The sequence below is a fragment of the Hyperolius riggenbachi genome, chromosome 6 (genome assembly GCF_040937935.1).
Source record: "Hyperolius riggenbachi isolate aHypRig1 chromosome 6, aHypRig1.pri, whole genome shotgun sequence".
NCBI lineage: Eukaryota > Metazoa > Chordata > Amphibia > Anura > Hyperoliidae > Hyperolius > Hyperolius riggenbachi.
The window spans coordinates 164,597,807-164,621,523 of NC_090651.1; the positions used below are offsets into that span (position 1 = coordinate 164,597,807).

General features: G+C 45.7%; 1 protein-coding gene across 2 annotated transcripts in view; it reads left to right on the forward strand.

The window, feature by feature from the left end:
• Positions 1–23,717, forward strand: part of UCK2 (uridine-cytidine kinase 2) — an 84,970-nt gene that overhangs the window by 47,524 nt on the left and 13,729 nt on the right. For both annotated transcript variants that reach the window (XM_068242665.1, XM_068242666.1), the window contains exon 4: positions 6,331–6,473. In XM_068242665.1, coding sequence (XP_068098766.1) covers positions 6,331–6,473 — 143 coding nt within the window. The remainder of the gene's footprint in view (positions 1–6,330; positions 6,474–23,717) is intronic.

Sequence of the window (23,717 nt, forward strand, 5' to 3'; positions counted from 1 at the left end):
CATGTATGTGTGCTCCCCAGAAGTGGAGTAATGGGGTGCACACTTGCATGCATTCACTTGCAGAATCCATGGAGAGGGTAAGATTGGACATTGAGCAGACCAGTATCTGCAGTGATGGGTGTCTGGCGAGGTTCCCAAAGAGCCTTTCAGAAATGAAAACGCAAAACACAGGAGCCTCTGATGGTGCAGTATATTAAAACCAGGGCTCATGAACAATTCATGTTACCACCTGTTCCTCAGGCTCAAAAGTATGTTTAGGATGTGGGGAGAAAAGTGTTCAAACATGGGGGGGGGGGGAAACACTCCCACTCCATGCACACAGTGTTCTTGCTCCAAGGAGAGCATGCTCATCACTGTGCTGTCCAGAATTCAGTGACCTCAGAATGCAACAAAGGCTAGACACAATCAGTGGAGATCTGCATGAGGGCAGCAGGCGTCGTTGATGATGCTTATGACAATAGGACAAGAGGCTACTGTATTCGTGACAGTGAAGAAGGTGAAGTGGGCAGGCAACCAATAAGGCAGAAGAGGCAGCAGGGCTAGTGAAAGTGAAGTACTGGATAGCAGGCAGCAGAATCAGTCATGGCTGAATGGGAGGGGTTAGGGGTCAACAGTGATAGGAGGGTAGGCTAGGACAGGGAACAGCAGCAATCAGTCATTAGCAGTGGAGATTGTATGAAAGTTTAGATTGTATGGAGGTGAAATGGCAGTAGATCAGGGCCGTGCAGAGGGTCCTTAAGTGGGGGGTGCTCAAATTTAAAAAAAAGGGGCCTGGCAATGCCTTCCCCCGCATGCCCCCCCCTCCTTGTTTCTGGCTAGGAGGGTATTGATTGTCATGCTACTGAATGCAGATGATGGGTGCTATGTGGGTTCTGGGTGTAAGTACTGAGTGTCATGTGGGTTCTGGCTATGGTTGGGTATCGAGTGTCATGTGGGTGTTGATTGCAAATACTTAGTGCCATGTAAGATCTGGGTGCATGTACTCTGTCATGTGGGTGCTGGGTACAGGTACTGGATGTGACATGGGTGCGAATATTTGGCGCCATGCCTGTACTGGGTGCTGGCTACGGGTGGGCTTTGGGCATCACATGGGTTTTGAATACGGGTACTTTGGGTACGGGTTAAGTGGGTGCTTGGTGCAGATAGTGGGGGGCCATGTGGAGGCTGTGTGCAGGTGTGAGTACTGGGTGCAATTATAAGCCTGGGTGCAGATACTGTACTTGGTGTCATGTGAGTGTGAGTAATGGGTGCCAGCTATGAGGGGAAGGGGTGGATGCTGGGAAAAGTAGAGGTCAGTGTGGGTGCTCAAGGGTGTGGTGCTCAAAATTTGAAATCGATAAATCGTGCTAAATTTTGTATGTAATACCCCCTCTCCAGAAAGCATAAGGCAGTCTTAACACCACACACACTCACTCACTCACTCACTCACTCACTCACTCTTTGGAGACAGTGGAGGCACAGACTCACCTTTCATTACTGTGACCTCTGTCCCTCTTGATCAGCACCAAAGCCTCTTTTCAGGCAAATAAGTGGTTACCAATATGCAGTGGTTGCTCAGCATTATTAGATGCAAAACTGCAGTAAGTGCCAAGGTGCAGTGGGTGCCCAGATGCAGTGGATGGTAAGATGCAAAGGTCCACTTTGTGCTAAGTTGCAGTGGGTGCTGAGATGCCAAAGTAAAGTCTATGTCAAGCTGCTTTGGGTACCAAGGTCCAGTGTTTGGGTGTTTATTTCCAGTGGCTGCTATGCAGTATTGGGTGCTGAATGAGTTGAGCAGATGGTGATAAACAAAACTGGGTGCCATGTGAGTGCTAATTGGTACAGGGAGCCATGTGAGTGTTGGACATGAGTGAGTAGGGAGTGTCATGTGTGGTCTGGATGTGTGCCATGGGAGAGTACTGAGTCTCATATGGGTTCGGACCAAGTATGGGTACTGGGTGCTATTTGGGTGCTGGCCATGGACGGGTACTAGGTGCATATAATGGCTTTGGAACTTGGTGACGTGTGAGTACTGTGCCATGTGGGGGTTAATTATTGGGGTATGTGGGTCTTAGGTGCAAATACTGAGTGCCAAGTGGGTACTGGGAGTGAGTCATTCCTTTTTTTGTACATGGTGACATATGGGTGATGGGTGCTGGCTAGTGGGGTATTTGTTGTCATGTGGGTGCTAAAGGCAGATGTTGGGTGAAATGTGGGTTCTGGGTGCTGGCACAGGGTGTCATGTTGATTCTGGCTGTATGGGTGTGTATCAACCATCATGTAGGTGTTGATTGCATGTACTCAGTCCCTTGTGAGTTCTGGGTGCAAGTACTGGATGTCATATGTGAATGCTTGGTGTGGGTGCTGGGCACCAAGTGGAGGCTTAGTGCAACTGTAACTACTGCAGATGAAACATGTGGGTGTTGGGTGCAGGTACTGGGTATCACATAGGTGCAAATACTTGGTGCCATGCCTGCACTGGGTGCTAGCTATGGGTGGGCATTGTGTATTATGTGGGCTCTGAGTGCAGGTACTTTGGGTGCTAGTACTAGTTATGTGAGTGCAGATAATGGGTGCCATCTGAAGGTGGTGTGCAGGTGTGAGTAGTGAGTGCCATGTTGGGGCTGGGTGCAAGTACTGTGCCATGTATGTGTGAGTACTGGGTGCCAGCTATAGGGTGAATGGGTGCAGGTATTGGGTGTCATGTGGCTGTTTGGTGAAAGTACTAAGTGCCATATTGAGGCTGGATGTGAGTATTGGGTGCAGGGTGCTTAGTGCAAGTACTGGGTGCTTGCTATAGTGGGGGTAACTGGTTGAGTGTAATTTGGGTGCTGAATATTGGTGGGATTGCTGTGGGTGCAGGGGGTGGGAGATCACTGTGGGTACTGCTATGAATGGCATAGTTGCTGCTAGGGGAGGTAGAGGTCAGTGTGGTTGATGGGGAAAGGGTAAGTCACTGTGGGTGCTAGGGCGAGAAGTAACTGTGGGTGCTGTGGAAGGTAGAGTAGTCAGTATGGGTGCTGGAGGAAAGGGAGGTCGCTGTGGGTCCTTTGGGGGAGATCACTGTGGGTCTCGGGAGGTAGGGGTCATTGTGGGTGCAGGGGGTGGGAGGTCACTATGGGTGCCGCTATGAATGGCATAGTTGCTGCTAAGGGAGGTAGGGGTCAGTGTGGGTGCTGGGGTAAGGGTAGGCCACTGTGCTGTGGAAGGAAGAGATCAGTATGGGTGCTGGAGGAAGGGGAGGTCACTGTGGGTGCTGGGAGAAGTCAGTGTGGTTACTGGAGGAGGGAGTGGATGTTGGGAGAGGCCACTGTGGGCGCTGGCAAGGGGAGAGGTCACTGTAGGTGCTGCTTTTGGGATGGGAGGTCCCTGTGAGTGCTGCAGGAGACAGGAGGGTAGCCACTGGGGAGGGAAAAAAATCACTGTGGGTGCTGGGGGAGGGATAGGTCAGTGTGGGTGCTGGGGTAGGCAGGATCACTGCTAAAGCTGGGGAGGGAGAGGTCACTGTGGGTGCTAGGTGGAGGGAGAGGTCACTGTGGGTGCTGGGGGAGGGAGAAGTCACTATGGGTTCTAGATGGAGGGAAAGGTCACTGTGGGTGCTGGGTAAGAGACAGGTCACTGTGGGTGCTAGGTGGAGGAAGAGGTCACTGTAAGTGCTAGGTGACGGGAGATGTCACTGTGGGTACTGGGTAGGGAGAGGTCAGTATGGGTCCTAGGTGGAGGGAGAGGTCACTGTGAGTGCTAGGGGAGGGAGTGGTCACTGGGTACTAGGTGGAGGGAGAGGTCACTATGGGTGTTGGGGGAGGGAGAGGTCAGTATGCCACACTAGGATTCCTGTCTGGACCTCTTCACTTGAAAGTGTCCCAGGCAGGGGTGGAGCTTCCCGCGGGTGGGTGGGGCTTGTTGTGGTCGGGGCGGAGCTTATTTTCCATGGCGAGAGGGGCCTTTTTTTGAAGATTTTAAAAAGGGGGGTGCACCCAGAGCACCCCCCTGTGCACGTGTCTGCAGTAGATTGACAGAAAAGGTGGGACGAGCTGCATACAATTATGGATTACAGCAGAAAAGTAAAGAACATGGTTGTATCTCAGAGTAAAAGAGCCAGTTAGGTGAGATGTGGCATAAGTATAGAGAAGGACCACAAGGTACAAATTAGAAACCGATGTGTGCTTGGGAAAACTGTGAAAGAAGAATTGACTCTTTAGCACCCAACCCCTTATCTCGTGGGTTTTTTAACGCTATGCTTGTAACAGGTTTATATGGGTTCTGAGCTGGAGGGGAAAGTGAAAAGGGGGGGGGGTGTATGCATATTGTTTTTTACTTTGTGGCTTATATCATTTTGTGCCATCTGTAGCCTATTTTTTTTTTTTTTCTTTCTTTACACCTGCACTTTGTTTTCATCTAGAAAGTTAAGGGGCTATTTATAAAATGTACAAAATATAGATTGACTTGTTAGTTGTTTTTTTTTTTTTTTTTTTTTTTTCTTTCAAGTTTCAGTCTGTAGTAACGAAGTGCAATGTGTCTGTATAAATTTTTTTTTGTGGCGGGCATTGTGGAAGAGTGGAAGAAAGACTAACTGAAAACTAATGCTTCATACACACTTGAGATAAGTCTTTGGAAAATGAAAGATCACAGACCAATTTTACCCCATTCCATGTAGTATGAGAGCCATACTCTACACAGTCTATTCTATGGAGCTGCACTCCCCATCAGATAAAATCTTTGCAAGAAGCTGCACACAAAGATGCCCGTACACACTCAAAAGATCATTATCTGCAAAAGATCTGTTCCTGCAAAAGATCCATTCCATGCAAAATGCATTATAGTCTATGAGATCATCTGCATATCTGGCAATCATCTGCAGATCTGAAAATCCACCCTGTTGAATCTGATCTGCAGATGATTGTCTGTTAAACCAAGTGTGTATGATGATCTGCAGATCTCATAGACTATAATGCATTTTGCATAGAATGGATATTTTGCAGGAACAGATCTTTTGCAGATAATGATCTTTTGAGTGTGTACGGGCATCTGTGTGTGCAGCATCCTGCAAAGATTTTATTTGTTGGGGAGTGCAGCTCCATAGAATAGACTGTGTAGAGTATGGCTCTCATACTACATGAAGGGTGGTAAGATTGGTCTGTGATCTTGCCTTTTCCAAAGACTTTTATCTCAAGTGTGTATGAAGCATTAGAATATATTCGAAACCATAAGTAAAGCTGCTTCACTGGCTGCCCTGCATCATATATGCATAATGTCAGGCTTAAAATTGCCAAACCTGTTTTATGAATGCTGTAGTTATTTTTACATGCAAAATGGATTACTTTCAGTGTAATGAAACATACAAAAACAATTGGGAATTTTCCCGGAGAACGTAATAACCTGTCACTTTACAAAAAGGGCCAAAACGGATTTCACTTTTTTTTTTTTTTTTTCCTCCTACAGTAAAGGTGGGTACACACGTCAGATAAAAGTCTTTGGAAAATGAAAGATCTTAGACCAATTTTACCCCCTTTCATGTAGTATGAGAGCCATACACTACACAGTCTATTCTATTGAGCTGAACTCCCCATCAGATAAAAATCTTTGCAAGATGCTGCACACAAAGATGCTGTACACCTGCAACAGATCAGTATCTGCAAAAGATCTGTTCCTGCAAAAGATCCACTCCTGCAAAATGCATTCATAGTCTATATCTGCAGATCTCATACACACCTTGTTTAACGGACAATTATCTGTAGATCAGATCCACCAGGTTGGATCTTCAGATCGGCAGATAATTGTCTGATCTGCAGATGAATGTCCATTAAACAAGGTGTGTACGGGATCTGCAGATGTCATAGACTATGAATGCATTTTGCAGGAGTGGATCTTTTGCAGGAATTGATCTTTTGCAGATACTGATCTGTTGCATGTGTACAGCATCTTTGTGTGCAGCATCTTGCAAAGATTTTTATCTGATGGGGAGTTCAGCTCCATAGACTAGACTGTGTAGAGCAGAGGTGCCCACACTTTTTCGGCTTGTGAGCTACTTTTAAAAATTAGCAAGTCAAAGTGATCTACCTATGTACAATTTTAGGAGCACATTTGTATATACATAATGGAAAATGTAGTGGGGTCGGGATCTACCATGAAGGCCTTCGCGATCTACCTAATGGGCACCCCTGGTGTAGAGTATGGCTCTCATACTACATGAAAGGGGGTAAAATTGGTCTGTGATCTTTCATTTTCCAAAGACATTTATCTGACGTGTGTACCCACCTTAATTATCTGTACTTTGTGTCTTGTGTGTTTAAAAGGCTCTATAGCTTGCGATTTGTTAATGTGGTTGGCTTTTTTTTTCCCTTATGTAAGGAAAGAGGAGACTGTGACGGTATATCCAGCTGACGTAGTGCTGTTTGAAGGCATTTTGGCATTTTATGTTCAGGAAATCAGGGACATGTTCCAGATGAAGTTATTTGTAGACACAGATGCAGATACACGGCTCTCAAGAAGAGGTGAGTCTGATTAAATAAAACTATTTTTTGTTTTGTTTTTTGTGTGGTATGGTCAGGGCCAGATTTACCATAAGGCACTGTAGGCATGTGCCTACAGGCGCCCGATGATGGAAAGGCGGCTCACTCCTCTCTGCTAGTACCTCCCCTCCCTCCTTCCCTATGCAGAGTTCCAAGCAGAGCATAAATTAGAGGTTATTACTCACTGAGCTCTCAGCATTCCATTAATGAGTTCTCCCTTCAGTTGGGAGCACCACTAGCTACTTAATACTGAGGGTACCTCTGGTTATCTAATACTAAAGCCCCACACACACGCTCAACAGCGGTCTTTTATGCAGCACAAAGTTGAACAAATCTGATAAGACTTAAATCCAACAAGTGAATGGACGTCTTATCAGTTGTATGAACAATGGCAAGCAACTTTTTTTTTTTTTCATTTTTTGGTTGTTTCACAACAAGTTGTTTGATAATTGTGCTGCATAAAAGAACGATGTTGAGTGTGTGTATGGGGCTTAAGATGCATCTGTAGCTACCTATGGTGGGTAAGGGAGAAGTGACAGCGGGGGGGGGGCAGCCTGCACATTTGCAGTGCGGTATGGTGGGGGTTTGTAGGTTTATGGGAGTCTAGGATTCCACAACATCTGTGCCTATAGGCACCTGTGAAGTTAATCCGGCCCTGGGTATGTTTGAGGATGCTAAAATTAGTCAACAATCAGTATTTTCTGAACGCAACTCTATATATAGACGCACACACGTACACCTTGTACCTTTTTTTTTTTACTGGTTATAACTCAATTTATCAACTTGGTGAGTATCCCACAAAGGACCGGCACCACAGAGAGTACTTATAGCTCTTTAAGGTTTTATTGATGCAGACATGGTTACAACAGACTGCTGTTTCGGCCTCTTCCGGCCTTTGTCAAGTTGCTTAGTGATCATGTAAAACGCGCTATGTCAAACGCATACATTTATAGTACAAAACCCACCCCTAAGGTGAACCCTTGACCAATCACAAGAAGTGTACAAAGGAGGACCTGATGGGAGACTGAAACATCCAGAACGGACCAATAGACACTGCACAATTCAAAATGACACTCACCAATCAGGTGAACAGGAGGGTTCCCCCCTGTAGGCAGCCATAGTGAAAACGAACGGGCGCATCATAGCTCCGTAACCGCCGCCTCTATCCACGGAGGCGAGCGGTATGGCGTCAGTCATGTGACCAAGTCACATGTCTCAGTCAGCTGGTCGGCATTAGCCAATCCTGTGCGTCCAGACCGTCACACAGCGACAACACAGCCCGTGCATCATAGCGGTAGGCGGTGCTATTGCGGGCGACAACGTTACCATAGCAACATGGACGCATCACATACACAGACCGCAGCACTCACCATACCGCTGCGAGGTTAAAGGGGAACACCTCTTGCACTCCAACCACTTCTTGTGAAGGTCTAAAAGATATAAAAATAAACCTATTAAAACATCGAAGTGCCACCAGTACAAAATATATAACAGAGATGCACACTCGGGTTACCCATAAATCAAAAACCAATGAGAAATGCTGTTCTGGCGCAGGGTCTCTCCTGTAGCCTATACCCCTTTTACGACTACATTGACCATGTACCTCCTTATTGTGGGTAACTTCAATTCATGTATATTTTGTTCTGTATGAATGCGTTCTTAACATTTCTAGATGCTTTTAACTATAGATGCATTACTTTTTTTTTTTTTTTTTAACACTATTCTTTATCATTCTTCTGTCAAAAAGTACTATAGTAGTTTGACTATGACAAGGTAAAATGCACCCCAAGCCCAAATAAAGTACTCCCTGGCTGGTACATGCTATGTCTCTGACGTTAGTGTATCAATAGCACTATCCTAGCTGTCACAATTGTTGAATTTCCTCCTTATGGTTTCTTAACCTAGCAGTGTAAAGGATTTTATAAATGACTTAGAACTATGCTTTCTGATAGTAATTTAGCATACTGAAGACTTGCACTGGAATGGTTTGTGGCAGTGGACCTTTGTACAAAACATCCTATTATTCTTTCCCTTAACATAAATGAGATTTGTTTCGTCTGGGATACAGCCACAGGTCTGTTTACTGAAAGGAAGTGGTTTTTATACATATCCCAGAAGAGGGAGTAGATTGTCCAAGGCTACAGCTGCACATGGGCGTTTACAACCGTTCTGTTAAAATGGGTATGACTGTAGACCAGATATAAAAAACCTTTGTTTTATCTATCTTCAATAAGTCCTAAATGTATCTTATTATTACAAGCAAAACTAAAAACTTCAACCAAAATTACCATAACAAAAATTACTATCCCCACACCTTGAGTGACTGCAACAACCACAACCTACCATGCCCTGACCACCTATTACACTGATGCACATAAAGGCACTCTAATGAGGTTTATGAATTGATGGGGGTACAGTTAATATTCTTAATGAGGCCATATACTAGTCGATTATCGCGTTGATCTACAGTAAACTTGATCAGTGATCTTTCTCCTGTGAAATTGGAAACGCAAAAGTTACCTGATTAATTGCAGCACCATACACACCGGACCTCCTAGTGTTTGAACTTTAGCTTGTGTCACATGACACAGTACAGAAGAGGACACAGGGAAGAGGAGATCCGTGGAGTTAAACTACTGGACCGGTAAGGACATGCACCAGCCGGATAGGCGAGAGTACTACTTCCAGCCGGAGGGGACTCCTTGAGCGGCAAAGTAGGCGACCTTGGCTCCACAGATTTTTAATTTATTTCACGGTGAAATCTACTCAAAATCTGTGTGTAGTGTGTGGGCAGCCAATAGACCCCCTCTCTGATCATATTTGATCAGAGAGAGATTTGATGGTCGATCTGGTGGCAATTTAAGTGTATGGCCACCTTAACACATTTGGAGTTAAAGAGAACCCGAGGCGGGGTTCTTCCATCGCAATCCATATACAGAGGCTGGGTCTGTCTATAGAGCCCAGCCTCTGTTGCTAGTTCCCTCCAAAGCCCCCCTGCACGCTGTCAGACCCCATAAAACACAGCCGCGCTACGCGGCTGTGTTTACCTCACTACTGTCAGTCTCGGCTGCTCCCCCGCCTGCAGAATCGCTCCGGTCCCCGCCCGCGTCCCTTCCCTCCAATCAGTAGCGAGGGAAGGGACGTGGCCGGGGACCGGAGCGATTCAGGAGGCGGGGGAGCGACGAGACTGACAGTAGTGAGCTAAACACAGCCGGCTGCGACACGCTGCGTGTCGCCAGTGCGGCTGTTTTTTATGGGGTCTGACAGCGCGCAGGGGGGGCTTTGGAGGGAACTAGCAACAGAGGCTGGGCTCTATAGACAGACCCAGCCTCTGTATATGGATTGCGATGGAAGAATCCCACCTCGGGTTCTCTTTAAAACTTGTGACCACATTATCAAGTAGGTAAAGCGGACCTGAACTCAAAACTTCCTTTCGGCTCTGAAAGATATGCAACAGCAAAATAGCCTTTAAAGTCAAATCTTACAATAAATCTGCAGAGTTTCTACTTCCTGCTTTCATGGAAGCCGACATGTTAACATCCTGTGCTTTCAAATGAGCTTATCTGCCATGGCAGTCAGGTGACAGAGGAGAGATCAAATTACAACTTGTGATTATACACAGATGAGGGAAAAATAGACAGGCTACCCTCTAAATACATACAGGGTGCATTTCTCTGTTTTCCTTTTCACGTGCAAGAGTTCCGGTCCACTGTAAGATCTTGTTTAAGTTGACCTTCAAATAGCAGATCTACTGTAGTAGGTTTTTTTTTATTCTGAAATCTTCTTTATCATTTTTTTTAAAAGCACAAGAAGTAGGGCCTTATGAACTGGATTCTTTCTTTCTTTCTTTCTTTCTTTCTTTCTTTCTTTCTTTCTTTCTTTCTTTCTTTCTTTCTTTCTTTCTTTCTTTCTTTCTTTCTTTCTTTCTTTCTTTCTTTCTTTCTTTCTTTCTTTCTTTCTTTCTTTCTTTCTTTCTTTCTTTCTTTCTTTCTTTCTTTCTTTCTTTCTTTCTTTCTTTCTTTCTTTCTTTCTTTCTTTCTTTCTTTCTTTCTTTACAATTTTTATGACCAGAACATTAAAGGGAGGGTTCAGGCACAGTGAAAAAAAATAAAAATCCGCATCCACTTACCTGGGGCTTCCTCCAGCCCGTGGCAGGCAGGAGGTGCCCTCGGCGCCGCTCCGCAGGCTGCCGGTGGCACGCTCGACCTGGCCAGGCTGGCTGCCAGGTCGGGCTTCTTCTGCGCTCCAATCTGTGTCTCACTGGTGCGCGCTGACGTCCTCCGGGCTGTACTGCGCAGGCTAAGAACTACTGAGCTTGTGCAGTACAGCCCGGAGGACGTCCGATGACGTCAGCGCGCACCAGTGAGACGCAGATTGGAGCGCAGAAGAAGCCCGAGCTGGCCTGGCCAGGTCGGGCGCGCCACCGGAGACCACCGGGAGCCTGCGGAGCGGCGCCGAGGGCACCTCCTGCCTGCCACGGGTTGGAGGAAGCCCCATGTAAGTGGATTTTTTGTTTTTGTTTTTTTGTTTGTTTTTTTTTTTGTCACGGTGCCCGAACATTCCCTTTAAGGCCTATTGGTATAGCAACCACAAGAAGAAGCACTCATTAAGTTAATTTAAATATTTGACAGATGTTAAAGCAGTCTGTTATATCTAGTACTTAGAACCAGTTTAGAAGCAGGACATGGAGTAAGGGCCAGCTGCCATTTGTGCTTAGGGTTGCCACCTCATCTCTTTAAACACTGGTACATCTAAGTTATACAGGTTCTGGGGCTTCTCACACATAATTGGTGCCTAAACGGCATCTAACTAGGCACAAGGCATGTGTAATTATGTGCTGGTATTTAAAGGGATGAGGTGGCAACCCTGTTTGTGCTGGCATGCATCTCCATGATGGAGGTTGGCACTTATGTTAATGTGGGGAGGCGTCCAAATCCCTCTAGCTGTGCCATGCACACAGAAAAGAAATAAACTAATTGTCAGTAGTTTGTTGGCCCTATTCCCTGATAAGTTTAAGAAAACTTGCATCTAATTTTTTTTTTTTTGTATGTAAAAAGTACGTTACCAAAAAATGTAAGATAAAGGTAAAATTAGTATTGCGCTTAGGAGAAAATTAAACTAAGGCTACATGGAGCGCAGACCTGTGGCACAACTGTAGATATGCACAAAGTTAAAAATTGAACAAAAGAGACGCGCTCAGGTTTAAAAGTACATCAGGACAGTTGCAATCCACCTTCAGCTCTTGAGACACACACACACACACACACACACACACACACACACACACACACACACACACACACACACACACACACACACACACCACACCCACACCCACACCCACACCCACACCCACACCCACACCCACACCCACACCCACACCTACACCTACACCTACACCTACACCTACACCTACACCTACACCTACACCTACACACCTACACCTACACCTACACCTACACCTACACCTACACCTACACACCTACACCTACACCTACACCTACACCTACACCTACACCTACACCTACACACCTACACCTACACCTACACACCTACACACCTACACACCTACACCTACACACCTACACCTACACCTACACCTACACCTACACCTACACCTACACCTACACCTACACCTACACCTACACCTACACCTACACCTACACCTACACCTACACCTACACCTACACCTACACCTACACCTACACCTACACCTACACCTACACACACCTACACCTACACGCACACACCTACACCTACACGCACACACCTACACGCACACACCTACACGCACACACCTACACACGCACACACCTACACACACACCTACACACACCTGCACACACCTACCTACACCTACACCTACACACACACCTACACACACACCTACACACACACCTACACACCTACACACACACCTACACACCTACACACACACCTACACACACACCCCTAAATAAAATGAGAATGGTTGGTGATATTAAATTCCTAAAATCAAAGTATCAGCGCAGCCAAAAAATCATAACTTATATGGAACAATATATGTGTAGCAGCCAAAGTCCAACACTTCAGTATAGCGTTTAAATCAATGTAGAATATATTACTTCAGCGCAGGGTCATATATGTCCACCACCGAAAACACCATAAAAACCGATGCGCTTACCAGATCCTTACAGACCTTAACTACAGGGTCTGTAATATAGCTTTATGAGGTCAGCAGCAGGTGTCTTCACAGCCGGCCTCCTCTCCAGATAAACAGAATGATTCAAATCCTTATATGCAGTATTTCACCATATTGGGGCATGCAAAGAAACAATACACATCTAAGCGGATCTATAGCGATTTTAATGTAGCTCCATAAAAACAGCATAAAAAGTTTTTAAAAAGCCACTCACATCAGGGCCCTTGTTACAGGGACCCACAATGAAAACAGCACATCAATCATAGGACGCCGTCCAGCCACACGTCCGCCTCACCCGACCGGTTTCACTGTCAAAGTTTCATCAGGGGCTAAAGGACAAAGTGGCTGGATGTACCCTTATATAATCTCTTTACCTTAATTAGGCAGAATTATCCAGAGGAGGCCGCGCGGGAGAACGCCGCAAACACTTCCGGGAAGATGGTGGTGCGCTCCAAGCAGCATCACTTCCGTTTCCGCCCAATTGCGGAATCAGTCTATGCAAACTTCCGGATATCATTACGTATCCGTATGCGAAAGTATATACGTCATGTAAGCGTCTCCCTTATACCGCTAAGTCTCTCCGGAGAAATTTTTAAAACCTAATTCTTTTATAATTAAAATCTTGATTCCCAATGTATCCTACAAGGGATAAAAATCTGTGCATACTATATCAAGCAGAAAATTACCTGCGGGCAGACGTTTGGGATCATCCCCATCCCAAAGAAACCAGGTGCCACTGACCTAAACAACTTCAGACCTGTCGCACTAACATCAAATATCATGAAGGTCTTCGAGAGGCTGGTTCTTTCCCACCTGAAAAAGACCACAAGGGATTTGATGGACCCATACCAGTTTGCCTACAGGGCCAACAGGTCTGTGGAGGATGCCATCAACATCAGCCTGGAGCACATTCTGAGCCATCTAGACAGACCAAACACCTATGTCAGGATCCTCCTCTTGGACTTTAGCTCTGCCTTCAATACCATTAGCCCCGACATCCTCTGTGACAGGCTAGCCCTCCTCAATGTGCATCCCAGCCTCTGTGGCTGGCTGAAGGACTTTCTAAAAAACAGGACTCAGGCAGTCAAACTTGGCACCTTCTCCTCGCAGATACGAGTCACCAATACAGGTGCCCCCCAGGGTTGTGTCTTGTCCCCTATGCTATTCTCGCTGTACACTAACTTCTGCACCTCAACAAACAACTCGGTCCAGGTCATCAAGTTTGCGGACGATCCCACCATCCTTGGCCTTATAGACGGGAGTGACGAACGAGCCTATCGCCAACAGATTGAGAATATCTGCAACTGGTGCAAGGCAAACAAGCTGGTTCTGAACACAGCTAAAACCGCAGAACTGATTATCGACTTCAGAAAAGGCCACCTCGCACTCCCTCCAGTCCTCATCGAAGGCATAGAGGTTGCCAGGGTCCCGCACGCACGTTTTCTAGGCACCACCATATCCAGTGACCTAAGGTGGGAGGAAAATGCCACAATTATCCAGAAGGCCCAACAAAGACTGTTTTTCCTACGTCAGCAGAAAAAGTTTGGAATGTCGCAAGATCTTATGAGCTGCTTCTACTCTGCTACCATTGAGTCAATACTTTGCTCTTCCATCATCGTATGGTATGCAGAGGCCTCTGCGAACGTCAGGTACAGATTACAAAGGGTTATTAAGTCTGCGGAAAGGATCATCGGTACTCCCCTCCCACCACTCAACCTCCTCTACTGCTCTAGACTGCGCTCAAGGGCCGCTAGGATAGCAAGAGACCCCACTCACCCTGGCAATTGCTACTTCAATCTTCTCCCCTTAGGTCGCCGCTACAGGTCCTTACCCACCAGGACAACAAGACACAGGAACACTTCCTTCCCCCCCCCCAAGCCATTGATCTCCGTCCCTCCCAACCACACTCCCTTGCTCCAGCGCTCACACCTGGGTAGTCACTCGCCGACGTTACATCTCCTTACGTGGTCTTGACCTACTAAGTACACTATTGCCTATCTGTTAGCCTACATTACTGTATATCTTGTCTTGTGTACTACTTGAGCTTGTATGTGCTAAAAATAATTCCAGGTACAAACCCCTGTACTTGGCCATTAAACTTGATTCTGATTCTGAACGGCGTCCCATTTACAAAAGTTTTCCAGCATGTAATGAAATTTTATCACCAGTAGATGGTAGTGTGAGACAAGAAATGGATTGACTAAGTATATGCGGTGTTTTTTTAGCATGTAATGAAATTTTGTCGCCAGTAGATGGTAGTGTTGGATAAGAAATGAATTGACTTTTGTAAATGGGACGCCATTCATCCCCACGTCTGCCCGCAGGTAATTTTCTGCTTGATATAGTATGCACAGATTTTTATCCCTTGTAGGATACATTGGGAATCAAGATTTTAATTATAAAGAATTAGGTTTTAACAATTCCTCCGGAGAGACTTAGCGGTATAAGGGAGACGCTTACATGACATATATACTTTTGCATACGGATACGTAATGATATCCGGAAGTTTGCATAGACTGATTCCGCATTTGGGCGGAAACGGAAGTGATGCTGCTTGGAGCGCACCACCATCTTCCCGGAAGTGTTTGCGGCGTTCTCCCGCGCGGCCTCCTCTGGATAATTCTGCCTAATTAAGGTAAAGAGATTATATAAGGGTACATCCAGCCACTTTGTCCTTTAGCCCCTGATGAAACTTTGACAGTGAAACCGGTCGGGTGAGGCGGACGTGTGGCTGGACGGCGTCCTATGATTGATGTGCTGTTTTCATTGTGGGTCCCTGTAACAAGGGCCCTGATGTGAGTGACTTTTTAAAAACTTTTTATGCTGTTTTTATGGAGCTACATTAAAATCGCTATAGATCCGCTTAGATGTGTATTGTTTCTTTGCATGCCCCAATATGGTGAAATACTGCATATAAGGATTTGAATCATTTTGTTTATCTGGAGAGGAGGCTGGCTGTGAAGACACCTGCTGCTGACCTCATAAAGCTATATTACAGACCCTGTAGTTAAGGTCTGTAAGGATCTGGTAAGCGCATCTGTTTTTATGGTGTTTTCGGTGGTGGATATTAAATTCCTGTTTGTGGCACATTAGTGTATTTGAGAGGGGGAAACTCAAGATAGGTGGTGACCATGGCGGCCATTTTGAATCCAACTTTTGTTTTTTCAATAGGATCATGTGACACATCACTTATTGGGAATTTCACAAAAAAAAACAATGGTGTGCTTGGGTTTTAACGTAACTTTATTCTTTCATGAGTTATTTACAAGTTTCTGACCACCTATAAAATGTGTTCAATGTGCTGCCCATTGTGTTGTATTGTCAATGCAACTCTCTTCTCCCACTCTTCACACACTGGTAGCAATACCGCAGGAGAAATGCTAGCATAGGCTTCCAGTATTCGTAGTTTCAGGTGCTGCACATCTCGTGTCTTCACAGCATAGACAATTGCCTTCAGATGACTCCAAAGATAAGTCTAAGGGGGTCAGATCGGGAGACCTTGGGGGCCATTCAACTGGCCCACGACGACCAATCCACTTTCCAGGAAACTGTTCATCTAGGAATGCTTGGACCTGACACTCATAATGTGGTGGTGCACCATCTTGCTGGAAAAACTCAGGGAACGTGCCAGCTTCAATGCATAAAGAGGGCAACACTTAATCATGTAGCAATTTTGCATATCCAGTGGCCTTGAGGTTTCCATTGATGAAGAATGGCCCCACTATCTTTGTACCCTATATACCACACCACACCATACCATCAATTGTTTTTGTTCCAACAGTCTTGGAAGGATCTTCTGAACAAAATCTTCTGTGTAAACTGAGGGTCCTGTTCCAATTTTTGTTTTGCCCATTCTGCAAATTCAGTGCGCCGATCTGGGTCATCCTCATTGAGATGCTGCAGTAGCTGGAGTTTGTAAGGGTGCCATTTGGGAGTAGCTAATATCCGCTGAAGGGATGTTCGACTAATGCCACTCTCCAGTGACATGCGGCGAATTCAACGCTGTGCGCTCTTGCTGAATAAAGCTAGGACAGCCACTGATGTTTCTTCGTTAGTGACAGATTTCATGTGTCCACATTTTGGCAAATAGAACACTGAACCAGTTTCACGAAACTTAGCAGTTTGCTAACTGTAGCAAGGGAGATGGGTGGTCTTGTAGGGTGTCTTGCATTGAAATCTGCTGAAATTATCCGGTTACTGCGTTCACCGGACATCAACACAATTTCTATCCGCTCCTCGCGTGTTAATCTCGGCGACATGTCAATGGCTGTAAACAAAGAAACTTGTAAATAACTCATGAAAGAATAAAGTTACGTTAAAACCAAGCACACCAATGTTTTTCTTGTGAAATTCCCAATAAGTTTGATGTCACATGACCCTCTTCCTATTGAAAAAACAAAAGTTGGATTCAAAATGGCCGCCATGGCCACCACCCATCTTGAAAAGTTTCCCCCCTCACATAAACTGTGTCACAAACAGGAAGTTAATATCACCAACCATTCCCATTTTATTAAGGTGTATCCATATAAATGGCCCACCCTGTATTTTATGAGAGAAGGTGACAATGGTGTAAAAAACATTGATGGATATGGCCCTCCACCTCAACCCTTGGAACGGCTGCCACTAAGTGCCTTCACCGTGCTCAAAGAGAAATAACACTTCACCAGCTGTGATGGGTAACTCCCTCCAATGTGCCCACACTCACTCTGACGTTCTACCTCCTGAACACCGCTAGGATTAAAGGGAACCTAAACTGTGTGTGTGTATGTATACGTTTCACTTACCTGGGGCCATCCTGTGCCCTCTGTGTCACTCCCGGATCCTCTGGTCCCCCGCCGCCAGCTAGTTTCGTTTTTGCCGGCGGGGCGCAACGCTTATCATTGCACGCGTTACCGTGGTTACAGGATGCTATAGCGAGTGTCCACACATCTTTTGTACGCGTTGCACCTGCAACTAGGGACAACTCCAAATAGTTTAAAACCGTAGAGGATCTAGCAAATGGTACAGTTGGTCCCTGGGAAACTGCCCATACAATCGCTGCTCCAAACTCCCCGTGGCTCGTTTCAGGTAACTGCATTTCGGTCACGTGTGATGTAGCTCCGCCTCAGGCTATGACTCATCAGGGGCCCCTGGTGGAGCGGTTTTACACTAAAATACGTCTTTACACTATTTGGAGCTGTCCTTAGTTTATGGGAGTCTATGCAATTCAGAGAGCAGACAATTCAATGCTGAAGCATTGAAAAGAAAAAAAATTACTCCCAATTATTTACTGAATTAAGATGCCATACTATGGTATACTTTATGCACTTTAATATGACAATTTCTGATGTAGTAAACCTCTGATATAGTAAAATACATTGCTCTGCCCCTTGGCATTTACTAAAAAGGGATTCTACTGTTTTTATTTTATTTTTACATTCTGACATTTATCACATGGTGACATCTTTACTGCTGGCAGGTTATGTCACTGGAAGGAGATTCTGCTTTTTTTGGCAGTTAGAAACTGCTGTTATTTCCCACAATGCAACAGGGCTCCCACAGTGTGATGCCAGCACCCTGGTTTCAGCCATACACAGCCCCCTGATGATTCATTTGAGAAAACGAAAAGATTTCTCATGGAAAAGAGGGTGGTATCGGCTACTGGTTGGGATGAAGGTCAGTCCTTTGTAACAGTAATGTAGAATGTACGTCCTGCAATAAAATCCGCCGTGTGTACATGCACAGTCTTGTTAATGATTGTTGCTAGCTTAATAGCAACAATCCTTCATCAAGTTTAAGAAAAAAAAAATAAAGTTGTAAAAGCTGAAAAAAAATAAAGTGACATGGCCCAATTAAATGGTTTTTTTTTTTTTTTTTCCCCCCCCTAGCTTATTAACCCCTGCAATACCTATATCCATTTATAAACGTTTAATGACTGTCGCCAGTAGCGATCTGAAGCGATCGCTAGGGTTAGTTTCAGGCCCCGATGCTCTACAGATGTAATGCTCTGCTGTTGCCTTGCGATGCATCTGTACAGATCTATGGTCCCTGAACTGTGGCCCTAGCGAACGCATTCGATTGTGTAGGCTGGGGATAATGGTCTGCCACATATTCACCTAAAAGTAAAATATGGGATATTGTTTTAATCGGTAAGGGCCAAATTTATTTCTGTTTTTATAACTGTGGGATGTGCCTTGTGAAAAATGGAAAAAATGGGTATTCATTTATGCCTAATTTTTCCCCATAAAATGACTATAAAATAAAATAGACTTTGGAAAAATTACCTAAAAGCCTAGATTGTGCTGAGAAAAACAAGATGTATATCACTAAGGTGGCATAGGTAATTAAAAAGTTAAAGCTGTATCAATACTGCACAGCTAATGTGCCAAAAATGCCCCGAACCTGGTAAAACCGGTAATGCAATGTTAAATCTGTAAATGCATCTTTTTTACATACAAAGGAGCTGTCAGGTAACCAAAATAGCTGAAATGTGAGTAACCACAACATTTCTTAAAGAAAACCCGAGGTGGGTTTGTGACTTTTCATTGTGTCCAGTTGCCCCCCCCCCCCCCGGGCTTTTCTGTCCCCCATTAACCACTTGAGGACTGCAGTGTTATTTCCCCCCCCCCCCCCCCCCCCAAAGACCAGGGTAATTTTCACTAAATTGGCCACTGCAGCTTTAAGGCCAAGCTGCAGGGCCATACAACTCAGCACACCAGTGATTTCCCTCCCCCCACTCCATTTTCTCCCCACCAACAGAGCTTTGTTTTTGTTTTTTTCATATATTTTTGTTTTTCTTTTTAAATAAAATGTCCAATTTATGTATTTCTTATCCCCTGCTCCCTCCCTCCCCCCATGACACTTACCCCAAGCAGGAGATGTGCGCGCAGCCTGCGTGCGATCTCCTGCAAACTGCAGCCCCAGGACTTTACACCAATTGGTGTTAGGCGGTCCTGGGGCTGCCGCCACGGGCATGCCCATTGGCGTGGAGCGGTCTTTAGGTAGTTAAAAAAAGCACCAGGCTAGCGACATGCAGATTGCCGCCCCATGTAGGGCTGGATGCACAATGAAAGAACACAGAGGCTGGTCATTGTATGCAGAACATGCCTCTGTGTCTTAAAATGATTTTTTTACGAACCCACCTTCGGTTCTCTTTAAATTTCTGTTTGTACAGTACATAACGTTCCAGAGCTGTTTACATCTGGGCCATGTAATATATATCACCAGTGGACTGTCCCTTATGGGATATTCTGGTGCCAGTAGAGCCAAGTGACTATATCCAATATGGACTGCAAGACCGACAGACTAGGTAAAAACAATACACAAAAAAAGCTGCGCTCAAATGTCCTAGGACACAGTCCTTTCAGACAGCAATATACAGCAGAAAAAAAAACGGTCAGTATCCTCTTCTAGCACGAAGGCAGGCTAGTCCACTTCAGTGAGAAAACCACCACCCCACCCCAAGCAGTGGCCACTCACCGTTCTAATATGACCCTCTGTCAGATAGGTCTTCAGCGCTCATGGGGTCATCAGCCGCCCCCTGCCACATAAGTACCCTCTGCCTCCAAGCCGCTGTTGCTAGTTCACATCACCTCAAATGAGACATACCAGAGATTCCATTTGTAAAATACGTTTAATCATAAAAGAAATGCACACTTACAAACCAGCCTTGGATGATCGCACAGAGTTTTAATGGCTCTACCCCAAACGTTGGTTGGCTGTGTTGCACTGTCTCCTATGCCTCCCTCAAAGTGTCCTCGTCCTTCCCCACGGTGGCTGACCTCAGGCTGCGTGTGCTTGACTAGTTTTGTCGTATAAAACGACTCTTCAGAAGCATGCTCGGCCCTTCAATAGTTAAAATTTATACCTGTAGCGGTAAAAATCCCTGCCCGCAAGTCCCCTCCCTAACCCGTAAGTCGTCAGAACGGTGACCCCTTCGCTCATTGGCTGCCGCTTGCTAGCCGGAAAAACTGCTTGGGCTCACAATGGCAACCCGACTGGCTGCTCCACAGTCCGCCCATACCAAAGCAGTTCCTTCCCCTCACTCGGAGTCTGCAGGTCTGCCTGCGCCCTGACGTCATCTGTGCAGGCCTCCCGCACAAAGTGCCGTCTGAGCTTCCTGGTTACCTAGCAACCAGTCCACTCTCTCCTCTTACAAATACACTATGGGTGCCTGCGAGGTTAGAAAATACCCCAATGCAGCGCTATAAAACTGCGAACATAGGGGACCCCCTTTATTGCACTAATCTTTACTGTTTCTCCGGGTGCCAACCTGGGTATAGCTCTCACATTACTTACACTTTTGAATTACCGTATATACTCGCAAGCAAGCCGACCCGCATGTAAGCCGACCCCCCCACTTTTACCCCAAAAAACAGGAAAAAATGATTGACCCTCATGTAAGCCGGGGGTAGGAAACGCTGGCCGCGTGATCCCCCCAGTATGTCCCAGTATAGCTAGTATAGTGCTCAGTATAGCTAGTATAGTGCTCATTATAGCTAGTGAAGTGCCCCAGTTTAGCTAGTATAGTGCTCAGTATAGGTAGGTAGTACTCAGTATAGCTAGTAAAATGCCCCAGTATAGCTAGTATAGTGCTCAGTATAGCTAGTATAGTGCTCAGTATAGCTAGTGAAGTGCCCCAGTTTAGCTAGTATAGTGCTCAGTATAGTTAGTATAGTGCCCCCAGTATAGCTAGTATAGTGCCCCCAGTATAGCTAGTATAGTGCCCCCAGTATAGCTAGTATAGTGCCCCCAGTATAGCTAGTATAGTGCCCCCAGTATAGCTAGTATAGTGCCCCCAGTATAGCTAGTATAGTGCCCCCAGTATAGCTAGTATAGTGCCCCATATAGCTAGCATAATGCCCCAGTATGGGTGGGTAGGTGCTGTCCCTCCCCGCTCCCCCTGCGGCCGCCGCTGCTGCTATTACCTCAGGCGGCGCCGCTTCCTCTATCCCCGTCCTCCTCCGGTAGTAACTCATTCACAGCAGCGCGCCTCTCGCTGCTGTGATGACGAGGAAACCATAGAGAGCGGCTTCCTGTAGCGTGATGCCGTTACTATGGGAACCGCTCTCTATGGTTTCCTGCGTCATCACAGCAGCGGGGGGCGCGCTGCTGTGAATGAGTTACCGGAGGAGGACGGGGATAGAGGCAGCGGCGCCGCCTAAGGTAATAGCAGCGGTGGCCGCGGGGGGAGCGGGGAGGGACAGCACCTATCCACCCACCCACCCACACATGACTCGCAAGCAAGCCGACCCCCCAACTTTTGGCCCACTTTTGGGGGGTCAAAAATTCGGCTTGCTTGCGAGTATATACGGTATACAGCTATGATAGTTACATTTGCTTAGTGGGTGTCCTAGGTGGTTAGTTACTGTTATTACATTCTATTGGTTCCTACTATACTCTATACATCCTGCTGGAAAAACACAAACCTTGCTCTCCAAACGCGCACAGCCAGGGACACAGCACAAATGTACAGTTGTCCCCAGGTGTGCTCATTCAGAGCTACACAGTAAGCCAAACTGTACATCCTGTATCTAACTACATTTGTTCTAATTGCATCTCTCAATGGAAACATCTTAATGTCTAAAAATATTTGGGATGGGTGACTTGGTCTCCAACGTCCTTCCTCTTCTTGAAGCCCTAAAATGGGCTAGGTGTTAAACGTGTACATCCACAGCCTGCAATATAAGGTGTGTGGCTGCATATTTTGCTCTCCTAGCCCACTACAGTCGGCATAGTTTTCAACTGTAATGAGAGGCTTCATATCTGTTGTGCCTAATACACACGGTGCGATTTTCCGTGCGATAGATGGATCTGATTGATAAAATCTGTCATGTCCGATATTGTTCCGATCGTTTCCGCGCTCGATTTCTCATAGCGGTGAATTGAAAAAGATGAGAAAAACGAAGAGTGTAAGAGAATTGAGTGCAGAATCGTGTGGGATAAATGATCGGGTCGCAAAATCGCATGGAAAATCTTGCGTGTGTACCCAGCATTGGACTGCAAGCCCATCTACTGTGCAGTGTCGAGTCTGGCTACATCTTGGGGAAATTCCACTTGAAGACCTGAACAGGTCTGTCTACCATGTATCACAACCACAACACTACTGTCGCTGGAACTGAATGAACAAATGTAGTATTCTTGTATTATTCGTGTGTGTGCGTGTGTTCGTGCATCACTACACAGCATCTCATTATCCACACATCATCACTGGCAAACTCAGGGCAAAAGGATGGAGAGGGAGAGCAGCTCATTGCAACAGTCTGTGCTGACAGCTGCCTCCCTCAATGCCTGCCGAATGTGTGTGTGTGTGTGTGTGTGTGTGTGTGTGTGTGTGTGGGGGGGGGGGGGGGTTCAGGCTTCTACAGTAAAAGCTCATGATGGGGGACGATGGGCAGGAGGTAAGCTCGTACTGTACAAGTTTCAGTAGTTAGGGAGAGCAGGGATAAACCATCTGTTTTGTTTTTTTTCAAAACCTGGCAAGGCTCCCCCTGCAATGACTTTTCAGTTACAAAAGTCCATCAGCGTTAGGCCAGGGACTGACTGACACAGATTACAGTGAGATGTGGAAAATTAAAGGGCCATGACAAAAACAAAAAAAAGCAAAGCTTCTATATACTTGCTATATCTACAGTGAAGTAATTAACAATTAAATGATTCACGATAGTGGTCCTTTAAGCCGTGTGAAGTGTTTATGCATCTGCCACCTGAATAGCCATATAACGTGTTTCCACACTTATGAAAAGCGGCTTCTGATAGCAGAAGGGAAATCCTGTTCACTAAAATGCAGAACTAGGGCTTTGGGCTACTGTATATGATCTGAAAGTAGGGCTGATCAATGAGATGCACATTTTTATTGTAATCACATGCAGATTTATGCAGCTTCAAAATTGATTAATCGAATGCTGCTTCAGCATTTGATTGGTCAGTTTCCAAGCTACATACATATCCATAAAATTAGCATATTTGCACCATCACAGAATTATTTGCATCTCATTGACCATGGGTATATGAAAGTAGCAAATAAAGCATTCTCTATATTCCGAGTTTTCAACACCTGGTAACCG